Raw genomic sequence first — 25,682 nt, forward strand, 5'->3', positions numbered from 1 at the left:
ATGAGTTTATAACTCGTTGTGACTAATAACTCACTCCTAACAATAAAAATCATTCACGGATTGGGATTTAATTCTACTCGGTCGCTCGCTCACGAGTGGAATAACTCATGAAATATTTAGATCACTGTGAGTGAGTTATTACCGCAGTTTGCAAACGCTTCGCTGGGTAAAAATTAGTTACAAAGATAAAATCGCTCCTAAACTTATGTTTTGCTAAGTTGTCCATATCAGAACAGATCAACCCGAAATTCACCATATTACAGACATATGATACTATAAACCAATCACATCAGCCGAAATCGAAGGAAATGTTTCACCAGTGCCTGAACATTAGGGATAACAGATAGCAAAAGCGTGATAATTAAATTGGAATGGTAAAAAATGTTTAAAAATTAAAAATGCGAACAGGATCAGTTTCTGGATTGTTTGACTAGGTTGTTAAAATAAGCGGGAAAAAGAATTTTCATTGCACTAATGCACTAATTATAGAAGTAGGGAGCGAAGAATAAACTGTTTGATGTTTTGAAGTTTTCCGATTGTTATCAAACATTTTGCACGGTGTTTGTAATTTATAATCGAAAAGTCATTTCTATCTATAAAATAGATTTTTGTAAACAATTTTCCGAGACAGAAAATCTCAATTTTGTAAAAAACGGTCGCGTAGAAACTTTTGGAGCAAAGTATAGCAACAAAACGGGACACAAACAAATAGAATATATTGAAATGCATGCTCAAAACAAAAGGAAACAGTTGACTTAACGAATAAGATTTGTTTGCTTTGTTCGTTTGTTTGCAATAAAGGCCCCCGATGGGAGGTAGATGAACGAGAACGGATTTACTGTTGGATCCCGAAGAAAAAAAAAGCTGGTTTTGTTGATTTTACATCATTTCATTATTGCACCATTGACTTTGTTCACTTAACGAATTTACTAACCGTGGAATATATGACATACAAAAAAATGTCCAATAACAAACAGAGCTGTTTTCTATACACATCGAAATAATAAGTATATATGTATAAAAAAAAGAACATCATCACAATCGAGAAAAAAAAAGTTTTAAAAATATATGCTAACTGTTTGTGCTAGAGCATAAACTTCATCACTGTAAGGAGTGCTGCGCAACAAATTTTGCAAAAGTTGTGCTCGCTAGAACATAATTTGGACCATTTTCCTCAAATAACAAAATTACAAAAAAGAAACAAAAAAAAACAAAAAGCAAATGGGACACCAACATCGTACCATCACCTAGAAGCAACTATGATGGCTTTACGAATTTTGTCTGTACTGGATGTATCTGTGGATGCGGGACATCAATTGTTTCAACTGTTGGTCAAAGCGTGAATTACGCACGATGGGGGATCACATCGTGTTGTAAGCATTGGCGGCGACAGTGGCGGATGGGCCTGTTGTACCGGATACACCCGGGCCCGGTGCCGTGCCGATGTGGCGATGTTGCTGCAACTGTCCAATGTTATACTGATGATGCACCAGATGATGATGGTGTTGCACATGCAGGTGATGGTGGTGATGCCGGGCGCTTGGGCTTATTTTAGCCAGCGGATGTGTCCGACCATGTTGCTGCGGTCTTTTTCCTCCCACCGTACCTATAGCAACGACACCTTCGCCCGATCCGCCCGACTGAAGCATTATTCGCGTGTTATTGTTTCTAGCATTATTCTTGCTGGCATTACCAACACTAACGGTGCCGGAGGATACGCGACCCGATTGCGCGTGGTAATTGCTGCAATTCGTGCCCGTGTTGCTGTTGCTGTTATTATTATAGGATACGGTGCTTGTACCACTCCCGCTGTGTTGCGGTATCACTAATCCACGTACCAGTGGAGGCACCGGTGGCCGCATGGAGTCGTCGAGACGCCACTGCGTGGTGGAGTGAGACAGTAAGCTAGCGGGTGGTGTGAACGGTTTGCCGGCACCGCTCTGTTTGAGCGGTTCGAATACCGATCGTGGTCGCTGGGTACGGGAAAGTGAATTGCTGCCGGTTGTACGTGTGCGAGGACCTTGCACCTCGTATCGATCGACCAGATCACGCACCGTAACATCCTCGGGTGGTGTGATGCTCGGGTGTATGGTTTTGTTCGATGCTACCGGTCCCGACACTGCCCCGGGCAGCGAAGATAGTAATGATGAAGGTGACATTGCTGAGGACGTTGCGGACGAGCTAACGGTGGACGCCGGTTGCACAGACGCTCGCTTCGTTTGACTACCCATCGATACGTGCACAGCAACAGGAGAGGATGGAAGCGATCGTACCTTCTTCGGTCCTTGTCGACGGTCGTTCGATTTCGCTTCAAAGCTCATCTTCAGATTTCGCACCTTGCCAGCGTTGAACGTATCTTCCTCAGCTCCGTCGGCCTGCTCTTGGGTGGGCTGATAGCGATCGCCGGAACCGACGGTACCGCCCCGAAAGCTCACTCGCAAACAGTAGGATGTTGAGGGCTCACCTGTACGCGACAGACCGTCACCAGTACCGGCAAACGAGTGCTGATTTTTCAGCTTGACTTGACGTTTGGCGGGGAATGGCTCGGAAATTACACTCGTCATGCCGCTCGACTCAACAGCCCGATTGGCTGGTTCCGCATAAAGATTATACGAATCCGGGGCCGAGGCCGACAGCCGGGCGTAACTTGACGAAACCATTCCCTGACGTTCACGGGCGGCCTGCTGATAGCCGTCCCCGTGTCCCGTCTCATCTTGCGTATGTTTTTGCGATTGCTGTTGATCAGTTGTGTGAACAGTTGATGCAACCTCTTCAATTGCAGAACTTTTTTCGACTACCATCAACGGAGTGGTTGCTAACGATGGCGCTGGCAAAGGTGCGTTCCATTTTATCGGCCCACCGACCGCATTCGTATTGCGTTGTTCGATGCGTTTCTTCGTGCGTTTCACCGTACCGGGATGCCACGGTATATCTTCCTTTTCTTCGATTGACGCTACACTACCACTGTTTACCGCTGGACCGGGTTGGCCCGCTGTGGTCAGACGCCGTTGGCTAATACTCCCGATGTAGGATGAACCTGTTCGCGATTCATCCGTTCCGGTGCAGCTCGAATCACAACTACTCCAGGAACATTGGCGCATTACACCCTCACGCGGTGTCTTGCTGGGGCAGCAGTAGTTTCCAGCCTCCGTTTCAGATGCAACTTCGCACAGCTGCTCTACACTGCTCGCACCGTCGATGGGATTTGGATCCGTAAATCCACCCGCCGGGCACTGTTGAATGATTTGCGTAGAAGACGTCCAACAAATAAGTTCGCTTTTATTGCCGGCCTCTCCGGGGTCCCACTGCTCGGGATTGTTCGTACAATTATCGCCTCCAGCGTCAAACGACACGGTAGAAGGTGCGTTCACTTCCTTCTGCTCGGGTACATCCTTTCGTGTCGCTTCACGAATGGCAGAGGCAACCGCCACTGCCGCTGCTTCAGCCGCCACGGATGCAATCGGTATCGGCACAACTGTGGACAATATTGTACCAGGATCTGTCAGCAGCGGGGGTGGTGCAATCGGTATATTGCTACTGCTACTGTTACATTCTAGTTCGTTGACGATCGTTTTCACCGAGGATGCGGATGAAGACCCCAATGCGGATGAAGACGACGGTATAGAGGATGGCACTGTTGCAGTAAGTGGCTGGGCTGTGTCACCGGAACCCTGCTCACTGGTTCCGATGCTGTTAGGGAACAGCTTCCGAAGGAAGCTTGCTGTTCGCGTTGTTGTCGCGGACGAAGAAGAAGCCGTATCGGTCGTCGCCAGGCTGGAAGAAACCGTTTTGCGTACATCGTTCGCCGGCAGCTTGTCCTGGAGGTGCACTATCTGGTTCGGTGAGACGCTGTAGTTCTGTCCATTGCCACATGGCATACGGATCGTTTTCGTTTCTGTGCAGGGTGAGCGCATTTCAAGTGCACCACCGTGCAGATGTTCCAGGGAGTAGCTTTGCTGCTTCCGACGTCCAGAACCGGCGGGACCGGCCACGACATACGATTCCGCTTGATTATCTACCAGTTCAAGCATGGTGCGTGTACGTGACGCCCTGACAGTTGCTGGAAATGACTTTTCCGCGTACGCTAGGGACGATGCCTCAAAATCATAGTTGTCAGACCAGCGAGAACTTAACGAGTCGGGTGAGAGACTTTTGTGGCGCTTTAATGCACCGGAACCGCGCGTACAAATTCTGCCTTCGCAAGGGGCGAACGTTTTGTTCGTTGTCGCCGGAAGGAAGAGATTTGTCATAATTTTACTGTGCTTCGAGCGGATGCATGGATTTTCAGGAGTCAACATTAGCAGCTCTGGTTGCGATTGTTGTGTGGTGGCTTCCAGTAGATCCTGCTGTTTCGTGCTATGCTGATGAGCAAGTAGTTGTTTCGTATGACGTGTGCGTGCCCGTCCCCGATCTAGACCAGCGTCTCCTTCATCACTTCCAATCCTTCCAATTCCTTCCAATGTTGCTTTCTCAACACCTCCGGCACTAGAAAGATCGGAATCGACGACTTCCGTAGTGTGGCTAATCTTTCCTACCGCAGACGCTAGCAGGACGCCATTAGAGGGTTGCTTTTTACCGGTTTGAACTCCACCAGCACCGTTGAGTGCCTGTATCAGCGGTGTCGGTTCACTACCCGGTAACGAACGACCCTCCTTTGCACCGGCCAGCTTCAGGTTCGTTTCGCTCTTGCTGCGCTGTAGTTTCTCCTTGTTCTTCATCGCGTCCAGCATTCCCTGGTACGTTTCAAGCTGCATCAGAAAGTTTTTGTTCGGTTTGATGCAACTGCGCTTCTCCTTAACGTGACGCAACGCGTGCTCAAAGTTCCAACCGTTTGCTTTCATCGCGTACGCAATCACGACCGAGGCCGATCGACTGATACCCATTTTGCAGTGCACTAGTACCTTCGATCCCTCCATTTTGGCGCGTGAGATGAACTTGAATGTGTTGTCCCAGTGTCGCAGTAGATCCGTTTTCTCGTCGTCGTACACACGGACGTTGCAGTAATGAAACAACCCGGGAAAGAAATTGTCTATTTCGCGTGTTACGTTCAGTATGTGATGGACGCTGTGTGATTATTTTTTGGGAAGGAATCCAGAATTTAAGCCGGTTAGTATCGAAATTTGTATGGCATTAATTATGTTGCACCTACCCGTTGCGTTGCAGCTCTTCCAGGTTGCTTGCGTTCCACTCCGAACCGAGATACACGTGATCGAAAATCTCCGTCGGTGCATCCATCTGACCGAGGATAACGAGCATTTCGGCATCGATAAAAGGTTTGTACTCGCCAAGATCCATATCCAGTAATTCTTCCAACCGACCGCGAATAAACTTCGACGTCACGTCGTCCAGATCCACCGACATCATCACCTCCTTTAGCTTGGAACGTATTACACTTTCCGTTTCCTCCCGCTCGGTTGGTCTAAAATAAATGTAGTAAGATGTGTATAACAAAATGAGTTGTACCAAGTAACAATTTTCGTCAAACCCATCTACCGCAACACATACTTGCTACGAATGGAGCCCGGTGACGGTGGCCGTCGGCTTTCGAGCGAGTCCATAGCATTCCATTCGTTTAGACAGGAACGATCTGAATCAATGTGCGCTTCATAATACGACACCCAGTCGTGCGATGGTCCACCGGCAAAAAAGTTGTGCTCCCGTGCCTTGAACGATGCCTTGTGCAGCGTCTGCAGTGCGGACCACATTGCCTGTACCGAAACCGGCTTAAATATGTGCTGCTTGCCGCAGGAGCTGACGCTAAACCCTCTGCATAATGAAAAAATATATTATATTTATTAATTCAAAATAAATATACCAGGAGAAAGGAAAACAGGGGAGCAAAAAAGGAATTATAAGAATAGATGTTTATACATTGCTTGCTACAAAGATGTTGGAGTCATCTTTAATTCTTTTCGCCTCTCACAATTAATTAGTTATAAACAGACGTTTGAGTGTTTACAGCTAGCATGCAGTAAGTAATAACGTGATATACGTACCCATCACCATCTAACCGTATGGATGTGTCCGCAAGTACTTTCAGCACCAATCCTACGGTCGTACGTTCGTTGCAATCAATGCCGAGGAGACAGGATTCTTCAATCTTTTTCCCTCCATCCACGGAGATGGCACTGTTGCTGTTCGAATGCTGGTTCTGGTACTGTTGATGTTGCAATTCTCCATGACTGAAGGCGCTTGCGGATTCGTGTGAGCAGTCTGCCTTATCGCTGTGCGTCAGTTCGTCCGAACCGGGTGTAGTTGAAGGTTCGCCGACACAGTCGGTACTGCTGATTGATGGTACCATCTCAGCGGTTACGGTGCTATTAATTAACCTATTATTAGTTTTACTATCACATTGATCACTCCTACACGGTACGTGTCCGTCGGGCAATCGACCGCCGCTGATGGAACCAACATTAAGGACACAGTTGTCCAAACTGGACACAAATGTATCGATGCCGGCAAATGTCTCGCTGGTGCAGCTATCGTGGCGCATGTGGGCCATAGTCACCGTCGTACCGGATAGCGCCAAGCAGGTTCGACCAACGTGTTGAGACGTGGTGGAGGCGGTGATGGTTACCGGCGTCGCTGATAATGGCCATGGTGAGATGGTACCATTCGAGGTACCGCTCGTGTTTCCGTTCCCGGTTAGGTATAACGTGCCGTTGTTATGGCGTTTGCTTGTAACCGTGCGCGATACCACGACCAAATACCTCGTCCGACCCGTCCGTAAAGATTCCAGTTTTACAGCCTGTTTTTTGAATGAACATATTTAATACGCACTTCTAAACGGCACGAACCTCTTGCACCCAACACTGTACGTACCATCTTGAGCGTTTCCTCCGGTCGTAGTAAGCAAAACATCGACTGCAAGTGCTGTTGAATATCGGACGAGGAAGAACTGCTGCCGCTACTGCATGAAGATGCCGGTCTACTGGCTGTTTTGCCCTCAGCCTTACTCTCGCCGGTTTCCACTGCACCGGCAGCATATCTATTCGCTGATTCGTCATTTAAAATGCTATCCACCGTGCTGGAATCACTGACGCTGGCAGAAACACAGGAAGCGATGGTGTTAGTCACTCTAACATGATCCTCGCACGAGGCACGAAGATGCTCGTTTGACCCAAGCATCAAGGCTACAATCCCTTGACTGGTTCGGAATTTCTGGCATTCGCTACGGCTGATATGTAAATAAAAGCAAATGAATAAGATTTTATTGGAGCTGATAATTTTAAAACTCATAACCATTTTAGCATTAACAGTTACTTACCTTTCGTTTATTTTAGATTTTCCATCGTCGTCTGGTGAATTTATATTTTGCTTATTGTAGTAGTCGACCGTGCCATCATGAAATGAAAAAAAGAATCAATTTTAAATTATATTAATTATTATTACAACCATCTGACATAAATGCATTTCTAATGCTACCTCTTTAGTTGTATGCAAAACGGCCTGGCCGTACTTGTTTAATAAAAAAAAGGCATTCCTACTCATACTTCGTAACAATTGCAAGCCTGAACCTAGAATGTATACGGTACGTTTGTTTCGTTAAACATTTCTAACATTGGTATTTATAAATTTGCAACGTTGCCATTGTTAGATGCTTCCATGTAATTTGCTATCGATGCATCACGATGTCTTTTTTATAAAATTGCAACCCATAACGACTGTTTATTTATCTGCGTTACGATGCTCGAAGAAGCGAATGCATTATCAACAAGCGAAAACACAAGCGTATTTCAAACCGGAATGCAACACATCAACAATTTAGTTGCTAGCGGATGCACCCCACGGATTTCTGATAAGGAAATATCTAGTTTTGTACTTAATGAAACTATTGAGAGGAGTCATTTGAGAGTTAAGAGCAAAGTCATTGAATCGACTCAAAAAAGATTCGTGAAGCCATCGGAGACAACGGACGGTAGAAGGACAAGCTCCTTAAAGGTCATAAATCTCGAATGCTTTATGAATCTTTGCGAATTTATGAAGCTTTGGAATAGAAATTCAGATTCATTTATTCAATCCAACGATTCATTCAACAACATCTGTATTAAATTCCCGCAACACTTGAAATACCGCATTTCTTCGTGTACAAGATGTATTCTCGATTTTAGAAAACAAGTTGTACATAGACCTAACAAACATGATTCAACATCGTCCTCTATACAATCCATTACATTACATTACGACATTACATTACATTACATTTGCATCTTCACATCATTTCCACGAACTGATTTTCCCAACTGCTGACTGGTGATGGGTAAAATCCTCTTTTTACCTGAGTTAATGTAGATAAATCCGTCTCCGGTACATATCGGAGTCGACGACAGCTTAACTTTTATCGGTTATTGACTTAGGTGCTTTATACTTCAACCCCAAATGTCGACCTCCCAAATGTTGGTTCCAAATTCTACTCTAGCTTCGATTCGGAATCCAAATTCTCTGGACTCAGATATGACACCGCATCTTAGTAGTCAAATTCTCGAAAAGGTACTGGAGATGTCCAATCCATCGGATGGCATGCGGAGTAGACCGGAGGCACCGTATTCGACTACAGAATTGTTTGAGTTTCGAATTGAGTCGAAGGCAAAATGGTACCTAAATGTGTAAAATGCAGTACTGCTTTTGAACGCCAAATTTCAACAAGAAACGATGTAACTTACACATGGAGAAAGACGGTAATAATCATGTTGCGGCAAATTGGCAAAGCACTGCTAACTCGTAAGCGGTTAAAGTTTTAGCCGCGATTGTATGTTACGCGTGAATGATGCAGGAATTTCAGGAATTGTAAGAAACATGTCGACGTATTTGGTATTTTACGCTTATATATATCCTCATAACAAAACAATTAAACCATCTCATGTACCTCATGGACAGATTTCAAACGCCAGACAGCACACCAGCCTGAGAGAAAAAGACTAACACGCTAGCGACATTACACGCACCACCAACAGAGGACGTACGGGCGCAAAACACACAACTTCAACTCCTACGCATAAAACCGAGTGGCCGCGCCGATGCAGCAGAGTGACTTTCGGAACACGCGTACACCGTGAAGGCCATCGGAAAGAAACGGAAAGCGAGGCTCACGAATATGTGTTGCATCAACGGGGAAAACGTTACACACGCTCTGTATATTATTCACCGCGTAATGCGTCCTGCGTGAGGGCCATATGTTGCGAATGTATGTCTTTTGTTGTTGAAATAAAGTTTCATCCGTTTATTGCTATTGGTTGTTGTGTGCTTCAATTTCACGTGGAACATTAGATGACACCTGGCGACAGCTAAATGGACCAACGTTTACTTTTACTTTTAATGTTCGGGCCAAATAACCCCATCCAAAGTTGCCGAAAATCAAATAAAAGTCAAAGAATTCTTGATGAAAATCAAACAAAAAAAGAAGCGGAAAACAGCAATCAATTACATGTGATGTGTGTATGCAATTTGAGCGCCAGACAGGGCTTCACCGGTGAGTGACGAAAAAGCGAACGGCACGTTAGAGGTAGGAGAATTGCTTTTTAAATTTTATTGCTTTCCATTTTTTTTTGTTCATTGAGCACCAACACTGTCCTTCACCAGCATTTGTTCATCATGTCAGCGTATCGACATTAATCGAAATATTGTTTCGGGCTGCGATTGAAAGTGAATCTTCGGTTTGCACACGACCAAGCACGACAAAACGTTCGCCGGTTCTTTCTCCATATGTTGAGATCGTGTGCAGATCAACGCTCCAAGTGCAGTAAATCTTAGCCTCTACTAATAAGCAAACCTGCATTGTTAGCTGCATTGTCACTACACACACGCACATCCACACAGATAGATGCACTAAAAGCGAAGAGGGGGGGGGGGGGGGGGAACACACACATTTACAACAGACACTAAATATTTACGCCAGAGTCCAACGTAAAATGCATACTTTTTCACCCTTCAGGCATAAATACCCTTTTTACGCATCACAGGTTCATTCATTATGATATTCGAAGGATCATAAATGAATAGTTATATTATCACAAATTTTACTACCCACCTGATACCAACGAACATCAAGACAGTGCGTACATCTTACGGCGAAATTATTACGCAGTTACAGTTACTTTTCCCTTGGACCCACGTAGATGTCTGCATAATACACTTTTTTTTGCTTAACACAGCCAAAGAATAGCACCTCTGCTTTTCGATCTAGAAGGAAATATATAACGTGCAAGCACGATGACACGAATGGACAACAGATCTGGTTTGAGACTCACTCCACACCATGCTGTTTTGCGAACATCTTTATGAATTCGTGTCCACCGGATGAGAGCCCGCCCTTAATAAACAGCGGGGAAAAATAACACATCACACATCACCACCACGCTGATGCTTGGCCTTACGGAAGACAAATTCTAATTTTAGTCGGCATGCGACTCGAGCAATACGATGGTCCTTCAGCGATGCTTCCTAGTTGGCGAGACCAACGGGGTTAGGTTTAACCGATTTTCATACACCGCCTGTGAATGTGCATTCTTCGTCTACCGTGCTGCAATTGTAGCATTAATTGTAGAGGGCAATATGATTTTTGTTGCAGGGTTTCTCGCAACAGATGATAACTACACAAAATAATACGATCGCACAATGTGCCACATGCCGGCATAATGCAAGTTGGACTACTATCAGTGAGATTTGCATAGTTACTGAATTTGTCGATCTGAAATATTTATTGCGCTTTAGTACTTCACTGTTACAGGGTCTGGCGATAGATAGGAAGTGGCGTGCCAATTTTATTGAATCGCGCAAGCGAATAAGATAAACGGTGAGGTTGACAGGTAAAACACAACACCCTTCACGGTATCGCAAAAACTGGATATGGAATCGCGTGCACAATTTAGTGAATACTAATTCAGCAAGGTTGCTTACGTACATGTGGATTCAAGAGTTGAGATATAAAATGAATTCTTACATTTTGACGATTAAGTTAGATAAAAAACTCAAAAAATTAACCATATTTAACATAATTTTTACATCCTATTTTGCACAGAATTTGTATAAAGTTTGGTAGAATTTAGTATATAATATGTCAACTCTTGACTCCTCGTTGCGTGAAGAGATCATGATCATCCGTCAAGATCTTCGCTCGATGGTCATACTGGGCATCTTTGTGAACAAGTACGGCCATATTGACAAAATAAACCAGTATTACACTGATGGACCATCCTTGGAGGAGGGCACTGGATTCGGTGTTTTTAGTGAGACCACCGAAGACTTCTTCAAATTCAGGCAGCAATGTTCCGTATTCATGGTTGAGCTTGCTGCAATTTTACGCACTATTGTTAATAGCAGCGAGTCCCCCGGATCAGTACTTCATATTTACAGATAGCCTTAGTGCTATTGAAGCACTGAAAACTCCAAGGGCTGTTAAAGGCCAAGACTATTTTGTAGTAAAATTGTTAAATTGCTCGGCTCAATGTTTAACAAGGCGTTCAAAATATCGCTAATCTGGGTCGCTTCTCACTGTGGAATTCCCGGCAATGAGACGGCAGATTCACTGGCCAAAACAGGCTTCAGAAAAGGCGTTTTTTACGACCGTTCCGTCGCTTTCCACGAGTTCTTACGCATTCCACAGCAACTTTTCCTGTCTCGTTGGCAGAGCCTGTGGGAGGCGGATGAACTCGGGCGATTCCTTTTCTCGGGCTCTCCACAAGTGTCCCTGCGGCCTTGGTTCTTGGATGATGTCCCGACTCATGTCGAATCATTTCGCATTGGATGCACATCTACAGCGTATCAATCTGGCAGAGACAAAAGTGTGTGGCTATGGGGTCCATGATATGGACCATCTTTTATGGTACTGCGTGGAATTCGAAACCGCCAGACCCTCCTTGATAGGAGCAGTCGAATCCAGCGGTAGAATCCCGGATACACCGATGCGAGATGTTTTGGCTTGCAGAAACATGGAGTTCATGAGGCTTATCTTTCGCTTCGCCAGGGACAACGGTCTACTCCTTTGATTCCCATCACAGTAGTCCCTCCAGCGAAGACCTACACTATAGCACATCAGCCACACCACAAGCAATAGCTCCACAACCACAACAATAACTACAACAACAGCATCGGACATAGACCATCACATAAAACAATAGGATAGACATAACGAACAACAACAATAGTACAAAACCCAAAACGACACACAACCAACAATCCCCATACACCAACAACCAATACAACCGAGTATGCCCGGGATAAGGCAGTTCGCAAGGAGTAAATGCTTTAAAAAATTTGAAAAATTTGTAAAAACTCAACAATATGTAGATAATACGGCAAATGCCGTCATTATGGAGTAAATAAATAAAATAAAAATATGTCAACTCTTCATACCGCAAGTGCGTAAACAGCCTGGTCGAATTGGGATTCACTAAATTGTGCAAGCGATTCCATATCCGGTTCTTGGGATTCCGTAAAGGGTTTCGTGTTTCACTATCAATCTCACCGTTTTATCTTATTCGCTTGCGCGAATCAATATGTTGGGCACGCCACTTCTTATCTATCGCCAGACCCTGTAATGCTAGTTGGACTATTACACAATTTTCCATTAAAAACGCCCAGAATCAGGCGTAATATTTAGTAAGTTTTTTTTTATTCTTAAGGACTTTTCGGTAAAAAGGTATATTTGATCTTTTCGCGTTCATATTTGATCAAATTATCCACAAATGATAATGCAGAAAAGGAGAATGTTGAGGATTTTTGTTGTACGGAACGATTTACGATAATTCTTGAAACTTTAACATTTGGACTCCTGCATGTTCCCCATGACCGGGTTAGAATTGTGCCAATAATCCGAAAATCAATAAGCTATTATATTTTAGCCCTTTTCTCTTTGAGATTTAAATTTAATTAAATTTAGCTCTTCTTCGTGATCTAATGCTGTTCAACATTTGTAGAAGATTATATTGAAACCCGTTGGCAAACATATTATTAATATCTACCCCTACCGTTTTAGATCACTGTCTTAAACCTTTTAGCATTTTCATTCAACATTCAGCACCTATTGAACATGCGTTACTTGTGAAAGCAGCAAAAACAAACCATCAAGTAACATAACTAGCAGTGACATTTTTTTTATAAATGTCAATCTTCATCTTCATTACCCTCAGGTATGGCGCATTATAATACCTAAATGTACGCTAGAGGTACGTTACGCGTCCTCCTTTGTGGCGATGAAAAGATGCACCATTCGGGCAGCCGGTAAATGAAAGTTTCAACTGGTCTAGGCTGCGTGAAAGACAGATATATGTGCAGCGACCTGGAATACAGACAAACAGGAAAAACTACCATAACCAGATCGAGCAAACTTGCGCGAAAGGATATATATGTATAGGGAGCGTTGCAAACCTGTTTCTCTGCCGTTTTTTTTTCTTTATTGCATTCGCTTTTAAAGACCATTTTAAAGTTATCATTTTACTTGTAGCTTGCGGGACGATACTTTGCCCGTCCTCATCATTTGCCCTGTATCCGTTTACAGCCAACCTCATCCAGACAGCCAACGATCGATCATCGATCGATTTTTTTCCGCTTCGGAACTTGGCCTACTTACTTAAACCTTTTGAAGGCAACATCGGGGTTTCTTTGCTGCTCTGACTACCTCACACTACCTAAAGGAGCGTTTCATGGTTAATACGTTTTTGATAAATCTTCAACTCCATCGGTCTTTTGGAATCCCGTCATTTTTTTTTATTTGTCTCTTGATAGTTGATAAACCAGGACCGAATAATTCGCCTTGGTTTTGCATCAAAATTTGGTCTAAACTATGCCAGGGACATTTCCAGGACTGTACTGATGATTGCAAAACAGATAACTTCAGTCGATTGAGCGAAGCAGACGACTCTCGACTATGAAATGTACGATATGTTCAACGATAAAGCTTTAAACTTATGACGCTTTCTGTCAAGTAATCAAGCAAATATAAAGCGTTGAATTAAAACCAAGCTGTATAATGCTGATGGATTTGTTTGGTTCTGCTCGAACCTCAAAGTGACTGTACACTCAACACTAGAAACCGGATTGACAATGGACAACGAAAGAAAGAATGAATAAAAAAGTCAACCGATTTTTCTTGTATGTGCTCTGCCTCCACGTACGTAGTTGAATCCAGTTAATGTCAGTATGCCTTAATATGCACCCACCAAGGATCATATGAGATCATCAAGGTTACAATGATCCATACCAGGATTCGGTACAACACGGCCCAAACAAACGTGAATCCTCGGACAAATGCCCCGGGGAATGTCTCTCGACGATGTCATCTTTCCGCCTCTGTATGCGTTAAATGAGACACGCACAATGGGCCTGATGTTAACATTTGATATCCCCTCTTTCTATGCAGCTCACTCTTAACATTGGAACTATGTGTTTCGAAAAGCTGTGATGTTTTACTGGTTTTGTGTTAAATTCGTGCTGATGTTATGCATGATCAACTTTTCGAAAACACTCAAAGCAAGATTCTTTAGTGAGGAGTCATATAAATCACCAAACGACTCTCAAAAGATTTATAAATCATCAGATACTGTATCAGATATATCTTCAAAAAAAACGATAAATTTATGAATGATAGTAAAACACTCACAAAATCAATTCTAATCGATTTAACGGCAGGTCTTCGCAATCGAATACTATTGAAAATCATGATTGTAAATCTTTGAAGATTTGTAATAAGTAAATCTGATTTCAGATTCATGGTTTCTCTAAGCATTCTTCCTTATGAATCTCCACCCCTCGTCAGTTGCCAAAAATGGGTCTCAGTTACATTCCGCTCAAAGCCTTCGGGAGGACATGATCCGCCACTCTTCTGAGCATTTATGAATCTCTTGAATGAGAATCGATTCCTGATTTGAACGACTGCTCACTAAAGATTCATATGAATGGTTTTCATCAAAAGATTCGTTAAGCACAAAACTTACGTACTTACTTATCCGGCGCTACAACCGCTTCGCAGTCTTGGCCTACTGCAGAAGTCCTCTAAACCGCTCAGGGTCGAGCGCTGTCGTCAACCAATTTACGCATCAACGTCATCCCTCTATCTCAATTTGGGCCTACCACGCTTTCTCTGTCCGTGTGAACGAACCCCGTGTGGTCCGGTGTCATTCTTATGACGTGGCCAACGCACCGGAGCCTGGCGAGTCTAATCCGCTGTAGGACAGTAAGTTCGCCGTACAGCTGATAGAGTTCGTCTCTGTAGCGGCTCCTCCATTGTCCTTCCATACATACGGGACCAAAAATCCTACTGAGCATCTTCCTCTCGAACGCGGGTAAGAGGGTTTCGTCAGTTTTGGACAAAGACCATGTCTCAGAGGCGTATGTGAGTACTGGAACTATATAGGTTCTATAGCAGCCAGCACCCTAGTGCGTATCTCAACATCAATGTTAATGTAGGTGTTGACTTTTGACCCAAGATATGTGAAGTTCTGGACGACTTCCAAAGTATGCTCACCTATTTGTACGTCACCCCTGCGTAAGTTAGGATTTGTTAGCAGGGCCACAGTTGATTCCACCATCAACTTGGTTTATACCTCGTTAATCTCCAATCCGAAATTTTCCGCCGCCTGCTCAATCCTTTGGTAAGCATCCGGTACGTAGGAGGACCGTAAACGATACCATCAGCGTATGCCAGGATCCGGGTTGACTCCCCGAAGCACAAAACTATTGAAGATAGATCAAACATTGAAGATTCTTTAAACTATGAAGATTCATACATCTTCCAAGTTTGTGTCGACCCTAACTTAAACTCCCAGAGAAGCTTACTTCGTCGACTAGCTAGAGTCATATGTCATGCATGATTAGAATAGCGATTCAGAATCATTGATTCTATTCAAAGAGATAGCCAAATTCTAAATCATAAATTGAGATTAATTTTTGAGGATTCACACAACTTTGGAGATTTGTTAAAATTGTAAGTCAATCCCCATCCGTCTGTGAAGCTTTAAGATTCTTCCAAATAGAGGATCAGACTTTATCATTCAGTCCAAAGATCCACAAATCAGAATCAGATTAACCCGACCTAATATTCTTGGTGTATAGAATGTTAAATATGTTAAGGACATCCACAACTTGAATTGTTCAATTTTTTTTTTTTTTTTTTATTCAACAAGAACGGCCTGGCCGTATCGACTTATTTTACCACGTAGCCGGATGGTCAGTCCTTGCTACTATGACTACTATGGGGACTGGCTCGGATGGGATTTTGGTCCGGTCCGTTCGTGTGAAGACCATCATGCCACCGGGCCGCCCCTAATGCCATAATTTGTAGTCGGTACATTTTTAATTTTAGATACCTACCGGATTGGAGCCGCCCTGATTGCTGATGGGATGCTGATGACTGGTGGCCAATGCCATAAGGACCATGCGCTCGCGTGGTTATCGAACGCACACACACTCATACACACACACACACGTATATATTAATTTTTATAGATAAATATTGCAACCGTTACTAACGCTGTCTTCGAAGCAGACCGAACTCGCTAACAGTAAACACAACTGCACCCCTCTTCCACATAGCCTCTTCTTTTACGAAAAGGACGACTCGGAATAAAACAACGATCCCCGGCATAGAGTGGTTTGATTGTAAAGGACTTTCTTCAGCTGTGTTTGATAGTTGCATTCACGCCAAAGTTGCACTCTTTGCAGATGCAGAAACGCATTCATTCTTCCTTCATGTTTTGTTCACTGCTTGTTGCAGCTGTTGACAGTGATGTTTGGTCGCAGCATACACACGCACACCACGGCAAAGTCACACACGAAAAATACACATATATAAATAAACAAATACTGGTTTTGTGCCCTGAATCGAATGCTGTACACGTCTTCTTCTGCTGCTCTTCGGTGGCTGCACCTTCGGAACTATTGCTCCGCACATAACACAAAAACACTCACACACGTACAGATGCGCCAGCGCCGATGTAATAGGACGGGGGTGATGGTAGGGTTTTCCCTTTTTGGTTTAAAATAGGTCATGCTTGACAAAAAAATAACACTATAAACACACTATCGCACGGAACTCCCCGAAGAAGGATGGTGGCGCAGTTGTATGGTAGCACGGAACCGTGCCGGGATACACCTTGCCCTGCGTGGAAGGGCTCTTTATGGTGACGCACACACACTCACACATAGGTTACACATTAGACACAAACACATGAACACATTACCCCAACAACGTTCACACCAAGCCTGTGCACTCGGTCACAAATACATTGCCATCGTTGATGTCGCACGGTTTGGGCAGGGTGGGGGTGTGGAAACGGTGGGGACGGTATAGAGCCAAAACGCTTTCTTCCAGTTGCGGTCTTTTGTTGTTGTTACCGTGTGGTCGCACAGTCATCATTCCTACCCTGTTGTACGCACACCGCTACAAACCGTCTTGCATAGAGCCACACCGAAAAACAAAAGGATGGTTCGATGGAGGGGCGGGACGGTAATGACCACACACCGAAGCGGGTGGTGGTAGGTTTTGATTGAAACGGTCTGTCACTTTGCTCTTCTCTTTCCGTCCCACATCTTCTCGGCTTTCTTTCTCTCTTTCTTTCGCTCACATTCTCATTATTCTGTCGCGTATTGTGACTGCTCGGGAGGTTTTGGGGCGTTGGGACCGTCTTATTTTGTTTGATTGAAGGATCCCGGAATACATAGCCTGCAGATTGTATGGGTAGTTCAGAACACACTCGGTGTAGTCGGGACCGGTGTCACTGGCCACATTTTTTCGGACAGCAAATGGCGTCCTTCCCTTACTATTACGACCCAATAAGGTCTTCACTTCAGCCAGAGGCGAGCTTTTTCCACCTTCATAGTAACGTATCCTGGCGGATGTCGCACATACACGACACACATATGCTGTACACGAACCAGGAAGCAGCATAAACACTATTACAGCAGCTGGGGCTAATCATACGCGTGTGTGTGTGGCCCAGCTACTGTCACCATTTTTTATGATTTGTTTGCCGTTTCTTTCCTGCTTTTGTTTGCAACCGAGGTTTATTGCACTTGGCGCCTGGGATGGCCTTACAGGGTGAATGGGCTGTTCGAATACGTGTATACGTGTGTGTTTATACTTCTTTGCTCCTTGTTTGGTGTTAAACTCCCTTTTACGAATGATGCATTGGTGTTATGCGGGAATAAATAGTTGATTGTGGTGGAGCACTTTCTTTCTTTTCCTCTGCACTGGCGTTCTACTTCTTCGGATTCTTTTACTTTTTTCTTCCACTTGTTACACCGTTAACACCGTTTCCGTGCACTGTTGTCGTATGGAACTTTTGCAAATAGGAAAAACCCTATTACTAACTCGCCGATGTGTCCATCCCTCCAGCAGACGATAGGCTTGCGTTCTATGTTTGCCCAACACCAATGCTAGACGCAAGAGCGGATCGTTTTTGCGATCTCTATTACTTGTAGCGACACATACTGTGTGCAGTGTGTGCAACCATTCGACGATACCACACAGCAACAGCAGCAAACCACGACGGCCATTTTGACAGTTGCTCCAAGGATACGGCTGGCCCGCTCTTGCACGCATGCCTGCTATAGTGCGATTTGTTTTCTGCCTATGCTACACTTCTGCGATGCGCTTTGCTCTTTCTTCTTTCTTCGGGAGCATAGGCTTCATGGGTAAGTTTATGCTACTCTCTCTCTGTTTCTCGAAATTGCTGTTGCTCTTTTACTCTAATGAGCACCATACGGATGCCCCATGCGTAGGGAGAAGTTTTTTTTTAATTCAAGAAGAACGACCAGGGTATTTTTTTTTAGATAATATACATTTGATAGTTTTCTTCGCTCTTCTGGTACAGGCAGCGGCAGAAAGAGCGATATGCTTTCGGTATTATTTCCACACATTTTCATGAAAATAAGCAATCTTCATTGATTACTACAATAATGTTTCTCTTGGTCTCGGTTTCGTTCATACATTTTTGTTCACTATAGAAAGAATCGTTTTTTCAATAACGAATAGTTTATTTCGCTATTACAATTACTTTCCGTTCTTTTGGTTGAATAATGTGTTTTAACTCATTTGATTCGAAAATTTCAAGACTACAATAACATCTCAGAGATACAATGCTTAATACAAATTCTGTAGCTTAAGCTTTTTCGTTTTGCAGAACTCATTCATGTTTGCTTCATGCTTTTTTAATATTTTTTAAAACAATTTTTTAAATCTTTTATTAAAAACTAGAAGTGGTTATTCGATTCATCTGTTTGAGATATTGATTTTTATTCATCGTTAGATCTAGCCCATAATAACTACAACGTAATTGATTTCAGTTTTTTTTTTTTTAAGATTGAAGGAACAGAAAACCAACTTCAATCCATTGGTTTGTTTTTATTGCTATTGTTCCGTAGCATTGATTTTCCAATATGTAATGAATTTGCTATGTGACAAATAGTGACCCTTGATGTCATATGTGTCTCAAGGGCGGTTTGAACACATCCACTTGTTCCTCACCATGTTGAATGTATCAACACCAACATTAGGCGATATTTACACATTACCAACAGGTAGTTCCCGAGATACGCGGTATTTGTGGATTCGCAGATTTTTTTATTCTAGAGAAAAGGTCAGGCGTGGGATTGCTAGGATTCGCAGATTGGTGGAATACAATTTAGACCTCTTAGGTCGCCTCCACACGGACCGCAGCCGCCGCGGTACCGCGACGATCGCGTATAACTTGTATGCCACCTTGACGGTGCTCGGCTGTCAAATCTCCACGTCTGGCTGTCAAACAAGCGCTCCGCGGAATACGCCGCGGTATCGCGGCGGCCGTGGTCCGTGTGGAAGCTACCTTAGTTACTTTATAGCTCAAAAGCTTCAAAACAGGAAAAAAGCAATATACTTTGGATAATTGCAGCGATCGTGTAATTTCGTTCGCTCCGAGAAGTATCGACGCTCATTTGAAGAATATCCCTAGGAGAAAATGTTTGAAAGCCAGCCACATTGTTTATAACTCGAGGGTTGAGAAGTTTAGCTTGTTTTGAAATGGCCGTAGTGAAATTCATGGATTAAATTGAAAATAGAAGATTGCAATTGATCTATTTAATTATTATACTACTTCGAAAATAATGTTTAATGTTTAATGTTTATTTAATAATTTGGCCACCGAGACCGATTAACGAGGAACGTAGTTTGGACTTACAATAAAACTCCTGTGAAATAAAAATAAACAATAAACACTGTGTTAGCGCGAGGTTCGTGCAACATTTGTCGGTGTCTAGATGCCGATCGCGGGACAGCAAACGAAATCTTACTTACTAGTGAAGTAGTCCTAGTAATTTTTCGGAATACTTTATTCATCGGACTGTTGTTCGCTGTAAACATTAACACTTCTTTAACCCAATTGTCATTATCGCCGCACATTGCGATTAATGACCAAAATGTGGAGATGTACTTATGTACACTCATTTCCCCAGCTAGGCGACATCCGAGTTACGCAAATTCGAAATACGCGAACCTCATAATTTTGAAGTTTTGTATGTGGAATTGAATTTTTGTTTGTCAAATTTCAAATCATCCCAATAATACGGAACATACAAATATTATAAATATTACTTTGATAAAAATGTACCCTAATCGATATAATCGTAAAACTATAAAATATTAGTATGCTTCATAACGCGAAAAGAAGAAATCGATCACTGGTTACTAAATATAAATTATATTATAAAGGAATATCGAGTTACTCAAGTTTCACTGGCACGCATTATTGGAGTAACTGTAATTTATTTTTAAGTACAAACATTTTACTTTTAATTCAATTCCAATTCAAAATCCTTTTTCAGTTGTTTTCGTTAATTTTTTTTTTACATTTTTCGCATACGGGAAACATGGCGTAATCTGGCTCAGACCAGCTAGCAAAACTCTTTGTTATGACATTTGTTGAACTTAGATTAGCTGCTTTCATTGGGAAACCAATGTAATCCTTCTTTCCTAGGCTCAACTTGGCTTGCCATTTGTATGGCAAGCTGTAAGCGGAACGCCTGGAAACGTCAAAACGCATACAAAAAAACTGGCTTATAGTATGATTTTGGCCAATCATACAAAGCTCCCAACGTACCTGGTTGCGTACCCAGTCTCATGGCAAATGACAGGTACGTTGGCAATCGTACATGGGTAGACCGCTAAGTGTAGATGCACGGTTATACAATAAACATTCAAAGTACATGCAGTCCCCGAGATACGCGGTTCCTCTTGTACGCGGATTCGGAGATACGCGGTGAAAATTTTACAGCGGAGGTAATTTATATTACAAAATCTAAGTAAAAAAGGGTAAAGTTGGTCTAAAATAGCTTCCTTTGTCATATAAAACATTTGTTTTTAGTTTATTTTAATGTATTCTATCAAAAATAGCCTGGTTTGCTGGATAAATTAAGTGCACAGGAGGAGGTCAACTATCAAACTTTGAAGTATAAACGATTTTACTCCCGGATCGACTTATGCGGAAATTCGAGATACACGGATTTTTCCTATAATAGCGTATCTCGGGGACTGTCTGTACGCATGATTTTGGCACAGCGTTCATCACTCCTGCGTTTTTTTGCAGTCCCCGAGTCCAGAGTACACAGACAGTTCCCGAGAGACTCAGTAGTTGATATACGCGGACTCGCATAAATGTAGATTTTTAACTAAACATGTTTTTAACTCCAAAATTAAGCATAAAAGTAGATAAAATGATTGACATTATCATTTACAATTTTAAATTTCCAAAAACCTCGTATCTCCGAATCCGCGTTTAAGAGGAACCGCTTATATCGGGGACTGCCTGTACATTTAGCAATGCAACCGTGCAATAATTTATAAAACAAAACAGCTGCTCGAAAGTGTATACGTCTGAACTGTGCTTAACGTTGTAACGGTAACGAACATTAAGTACAGTCTTTTCCCGAGTTACGCGAATAATGCGTGCCAACGAAACTCGAGTAACTCGAATTTCCTTTATAATATCGTTTATTTTTAGTAATCAGTTATTGATTTTTTCTTTTCACGTAACGGAGCATACTAATAATTGATAGTTTTACGGTTATTTCGACAATTAGGGTACATGTTTATCAAAGTAATGTATGTAATATTAGAATGTTCCTTATTATTGAGATGATTCGAACATTGACAAAAATTATGAGATTCGCGTTTCTCAAATTTGCGTAACTCGAGTGTCGCGTAACTTGAAAAATGACTGTATTTGGGACACAGTTCGTTTATAAAATTTTCATTAAAATGTTTGAGTGAAATAACTACACATATGTATTGTTAATTATTATTTGGGCTCTCACAAATGATAAATAATTTTAAAACGTGATAATTCATCACCATCGTAAAACATATAGGTATTCCCCGATACAAGATGTTGAACACTATTGATACCGCGTGGTACGGGTACTACGTATTTCGCGGATTGACTGAAGCTATACTACCAGAACTAACAGAACCCATTTACAATTAAATTGTTCAAAAAATCGGTAAAATGTGACAGAGAACGGTTCGAAGGCCATTGGTTGAAGATTAAAACGATGAAACATGTAACGCTATGTGAACCAACATCAAGATCAAGAACTATTTTCAATTACGGATCGTTTAAAAACTGTACAAAAAACATGTTGACCAGCGATCGAATAGGATTGAATTGGAAAAATGACCTCATCTTCATTAACTGAAACGGCATTCATTAACTGAAACGGTTGCATAAACACTAATTTTGGCGTTGATCTAATGACTTTGGTTATAGAGTGAACGTTGCATTAGTTCAATCGTGACATAGCGATTTCTATAATAATAAGTTTAAAAAACAAATCTATGTGCTATGGCCATGAATTTCGAGTTTTACTTTGAAAGGCGAGCTTTGGTTAGTCATTTGTATTAAGGTCTGCAACTCAGACATGAGCCATGCAGTATGCAAAAATAATTATTTTTTCCATATTTTCTTTTTGACGAGTTCTTGTTTGTCTTTGGGATCCATCAACCTGCTTCTTGTTGGGTAACTTAATGTGGCTCCTCGACTAGCCATTTAATGTGCTACAAGCTCATTTTCATTTATCGAATTTGATGGTACACCTAGGCCAGCCAGAATTGAATACTTGCACCCGTCTGTCATATTGCCCCAAGGAAGTGCGAGAGTGTGACGGTGTGCCATAACTTTATGGTGAAAGTATTCATGCACGTTGTTCATTTCGTGATGATAACGGAGCAGAAGTTTATCAGGGCTGAGCAACTCTATACCTTGCTGTTATTTCTTGCAGATATAGATAAATAACTATGGAGAGTTGATTTGATGGGGTTTTATTAACCTTCAAGTTTTTAGTCGATCATAGTTTCAAGTAGTAAACAACTTCTTTGTTCTTTAGCGGTCTTCCAATCTTCGAATCTTCGTGTTGGCATATTCGTATTCGCATATTGACTCATTTAGTTTTGGGTAAATCTGAGTCAAATTCATGAACCTGATTGAATCTTTATACAAAATAAACAAATATAAATATTTATTCAAAAGATTCGTAAACATTCTGAGAGTCATGAATCATCCGAGATGTACGACCTTCAACTTTTCTGGCGTGCCCTGTCTCCATTAGTTGCCAAAAATGGACCCTACCATTCGTCTTACAGCCTCAAAGGGGCATTACCGCCACTGATCGGAGGAATCATGAAGCTTTTGAGTGTCGATTCCTTGATTTGAATGACTCCTCACTAAAGATTCATATGAAAATTGAAGAAAGATTAATGAAGCACATTGATTCAGATCTTTTTTAAAAATCTACCACGGAGATCACATCTTCCCAATATTTCCTACCTCCTACTACTTGCCATCCACATTTCGTCAATGGTTTCGTTATGCTGCACTAATGCGGATACATCCGAATGGCTCCTTTCACTCCCAACCTTACTATAAAACCAACGCAAATATACACACACACACAGCTGAAGGCGCAAGGCACCGCTCTCGTCTCTGAGTTTGCGCTGCGTAACGTCTCATTTCACTCATTTGCCGCGCACGACCAGGTGAGCTGTACGTGTCTCGGTTGTGCCAGCTTTGTTGAGGAGCAAGGGAAGTAACGAGTCACAATGTCTGACCATAGCAGTGGCGTCCCGCTACGAAGAGCTCTCAGTCGCACCGTAGCTTTTGTCTGAACCGCGTCGAGTGACTGAGACGCGCTCACACGTGCTTTTCGGCAGATTCGCTGTCGATTAGTTGTTGTTATTTTGTCAGTTAAACACAAGATCCGTCAGGTAGCATTGCAGGGGAAAAGTTAAATTTGAAACAAACCCTAAACGTCGATAGGGTGAAAATTGAGTACGGCATGCCAAAGGGCTGGTGTTCCTAGCATTGTTGAGAATCTGCAAGGCAAAGGCGTAACGTGTTTATGTTAAGTTGTAGACATCACATCCAGCTACCAAGCAAACTTTAACTCCAACTAACGTTCAAAGCAATCCGGCAGCCTAGATATACCTACGGGTCGTTCCAGCTAGGTGAAAGGTGTCAAAACCGTGTGTTAGTTTTCGTTTCTTCGAATGCACATATCGTCGGTGCCGAAAGTGACCCAAAGGATGATGATAAGCTGTTAAACAGCGTGCCACCACCCTTGGACGCATCTTACGCAATTCTTAGTCTGCAATCAATTGCAACGGTACCAGCACGGGTGAAACAGCAAACAACCTTCAGCAGTTTACCGGGTGATTTCGCAAACAGAATAGTACACCGACAAACAGGTAGGTTATCGTGACATTCGCCATCTTTCACGTACAAACTAAGGCTAAGTCGGTGATGAAGTTGTCGTGTGTGGTTCAAAAATCGTTTCGCTTCTTTCTCGCAGTTACATTTCCGTTTGAATGTCTATTTTATTTGTTGGAGTTTCCAAACTTGCAACATAAGTAAGCAATAGCAATATAGGACGTCCATAGGTATTCAGGGTCATCTAAGCAATAAAAAATCACACTCATCGCCGTACTCGCGAAGGTACGTTATTATTTTTACACGTGTTGCCGGATGGAGTATCTGTTCGTGGGAACGGGTACGAATGATACTACAGACCGGGTCGATGCAAAGTAGCCGGTTGGAAACCGTTTACATGCAATCACGTGCACGGCAGCATTAAACCTGCACGACACTCACGTTAGCCGCAGGTCAACAGGCATTCTCATTTCCATTTGCTACGGTGGGTGGTAGATAATTCCATTTCACCAAAGATCGATTTAATGTATGCGGGTGTGTGAGTGCATGGGAAACTATGCCATCTGTATAGCCAACTGGTGCGGTTTGTCCGTTTTTTTTTTCTCTACAGACATCCCTGTTGGAGAGTGAAAGACGTAGTAAGAAGTAAAAAGTCGCTTTTCCTCTGAGAGAGTGTACTGGGAGTACGCAACAAAGTCAATTATTGATGTGATGAAGTTCGTGATGGGTTGTGGAAACGGTGAGTCAACAAATGACGACCGATCGGGAAATTTCCGTCCTGCGAAAGCCCCACACGTCCGTTACGAGTAAGTGGGGGTCGTTGGGCAGAACAGAAGGGAAAGCACGGTGAAACGGAATACATTAAGGACCCTTGGGCGAAAGATGGTACGATTTGCGTGCGCTTGTGTGGTTTGTTATTTCCGGCTGTCCTGCATTGGTTAGTCGGTGCTCATCGACAGATCGAAATGGTTCGAAACTCACATACCATGGTGAACGTTGCGCAGGCACATCCCAAGA

At 42.8% G+C, this 25,682-nt stretch overlaps 1 protein-coding gene across 1 annotated transcript; it reads right to left on the reverse strand.

Moving 5' to 3' along the window:
* Positions 1-1,361: 1,361 nt before the first annotated feature.
* Positions 1,362-16,371, reverse strand: LOC128719821 (uncharacterized). The gene is made up of 7 exons (XM_053813462.1): positions 16,306-16,371; positions 7,268-7,317; positions 6,823-7,177; positions 5,997-6,748; positions 5,506-5,766; positions 5,150-5,419; positions 1,362-5,064 (listed from the first exon to the last, which is right to left on the reverse strand). Exons 1-7 carry the CDS (start codon positions 16,369-16,371, stop codon positions 1,362-1,364), a joined length of 5,457 nt encoding a protein of 1,818 aa, XP_053669437.1.
* Positions 16,372-25,682: the final 9,311 nt, after the last annotated feature.

The sequence above is a fragment of the Anopheles marshallii genome, chromosome X (genome assembly GCF_943734725.1).
Source record: "Anopheles marshallii chromosome X, idAnoMarsDA_429_01, whole genome shotgun sequence".
In the NCBI taxonomy this organism is placed as follows: Eukaryota; Metazoa; Arthropoda; class Insecta; order Diptera; family Culicidae; genus Anopheles; species Anopheles marshallii.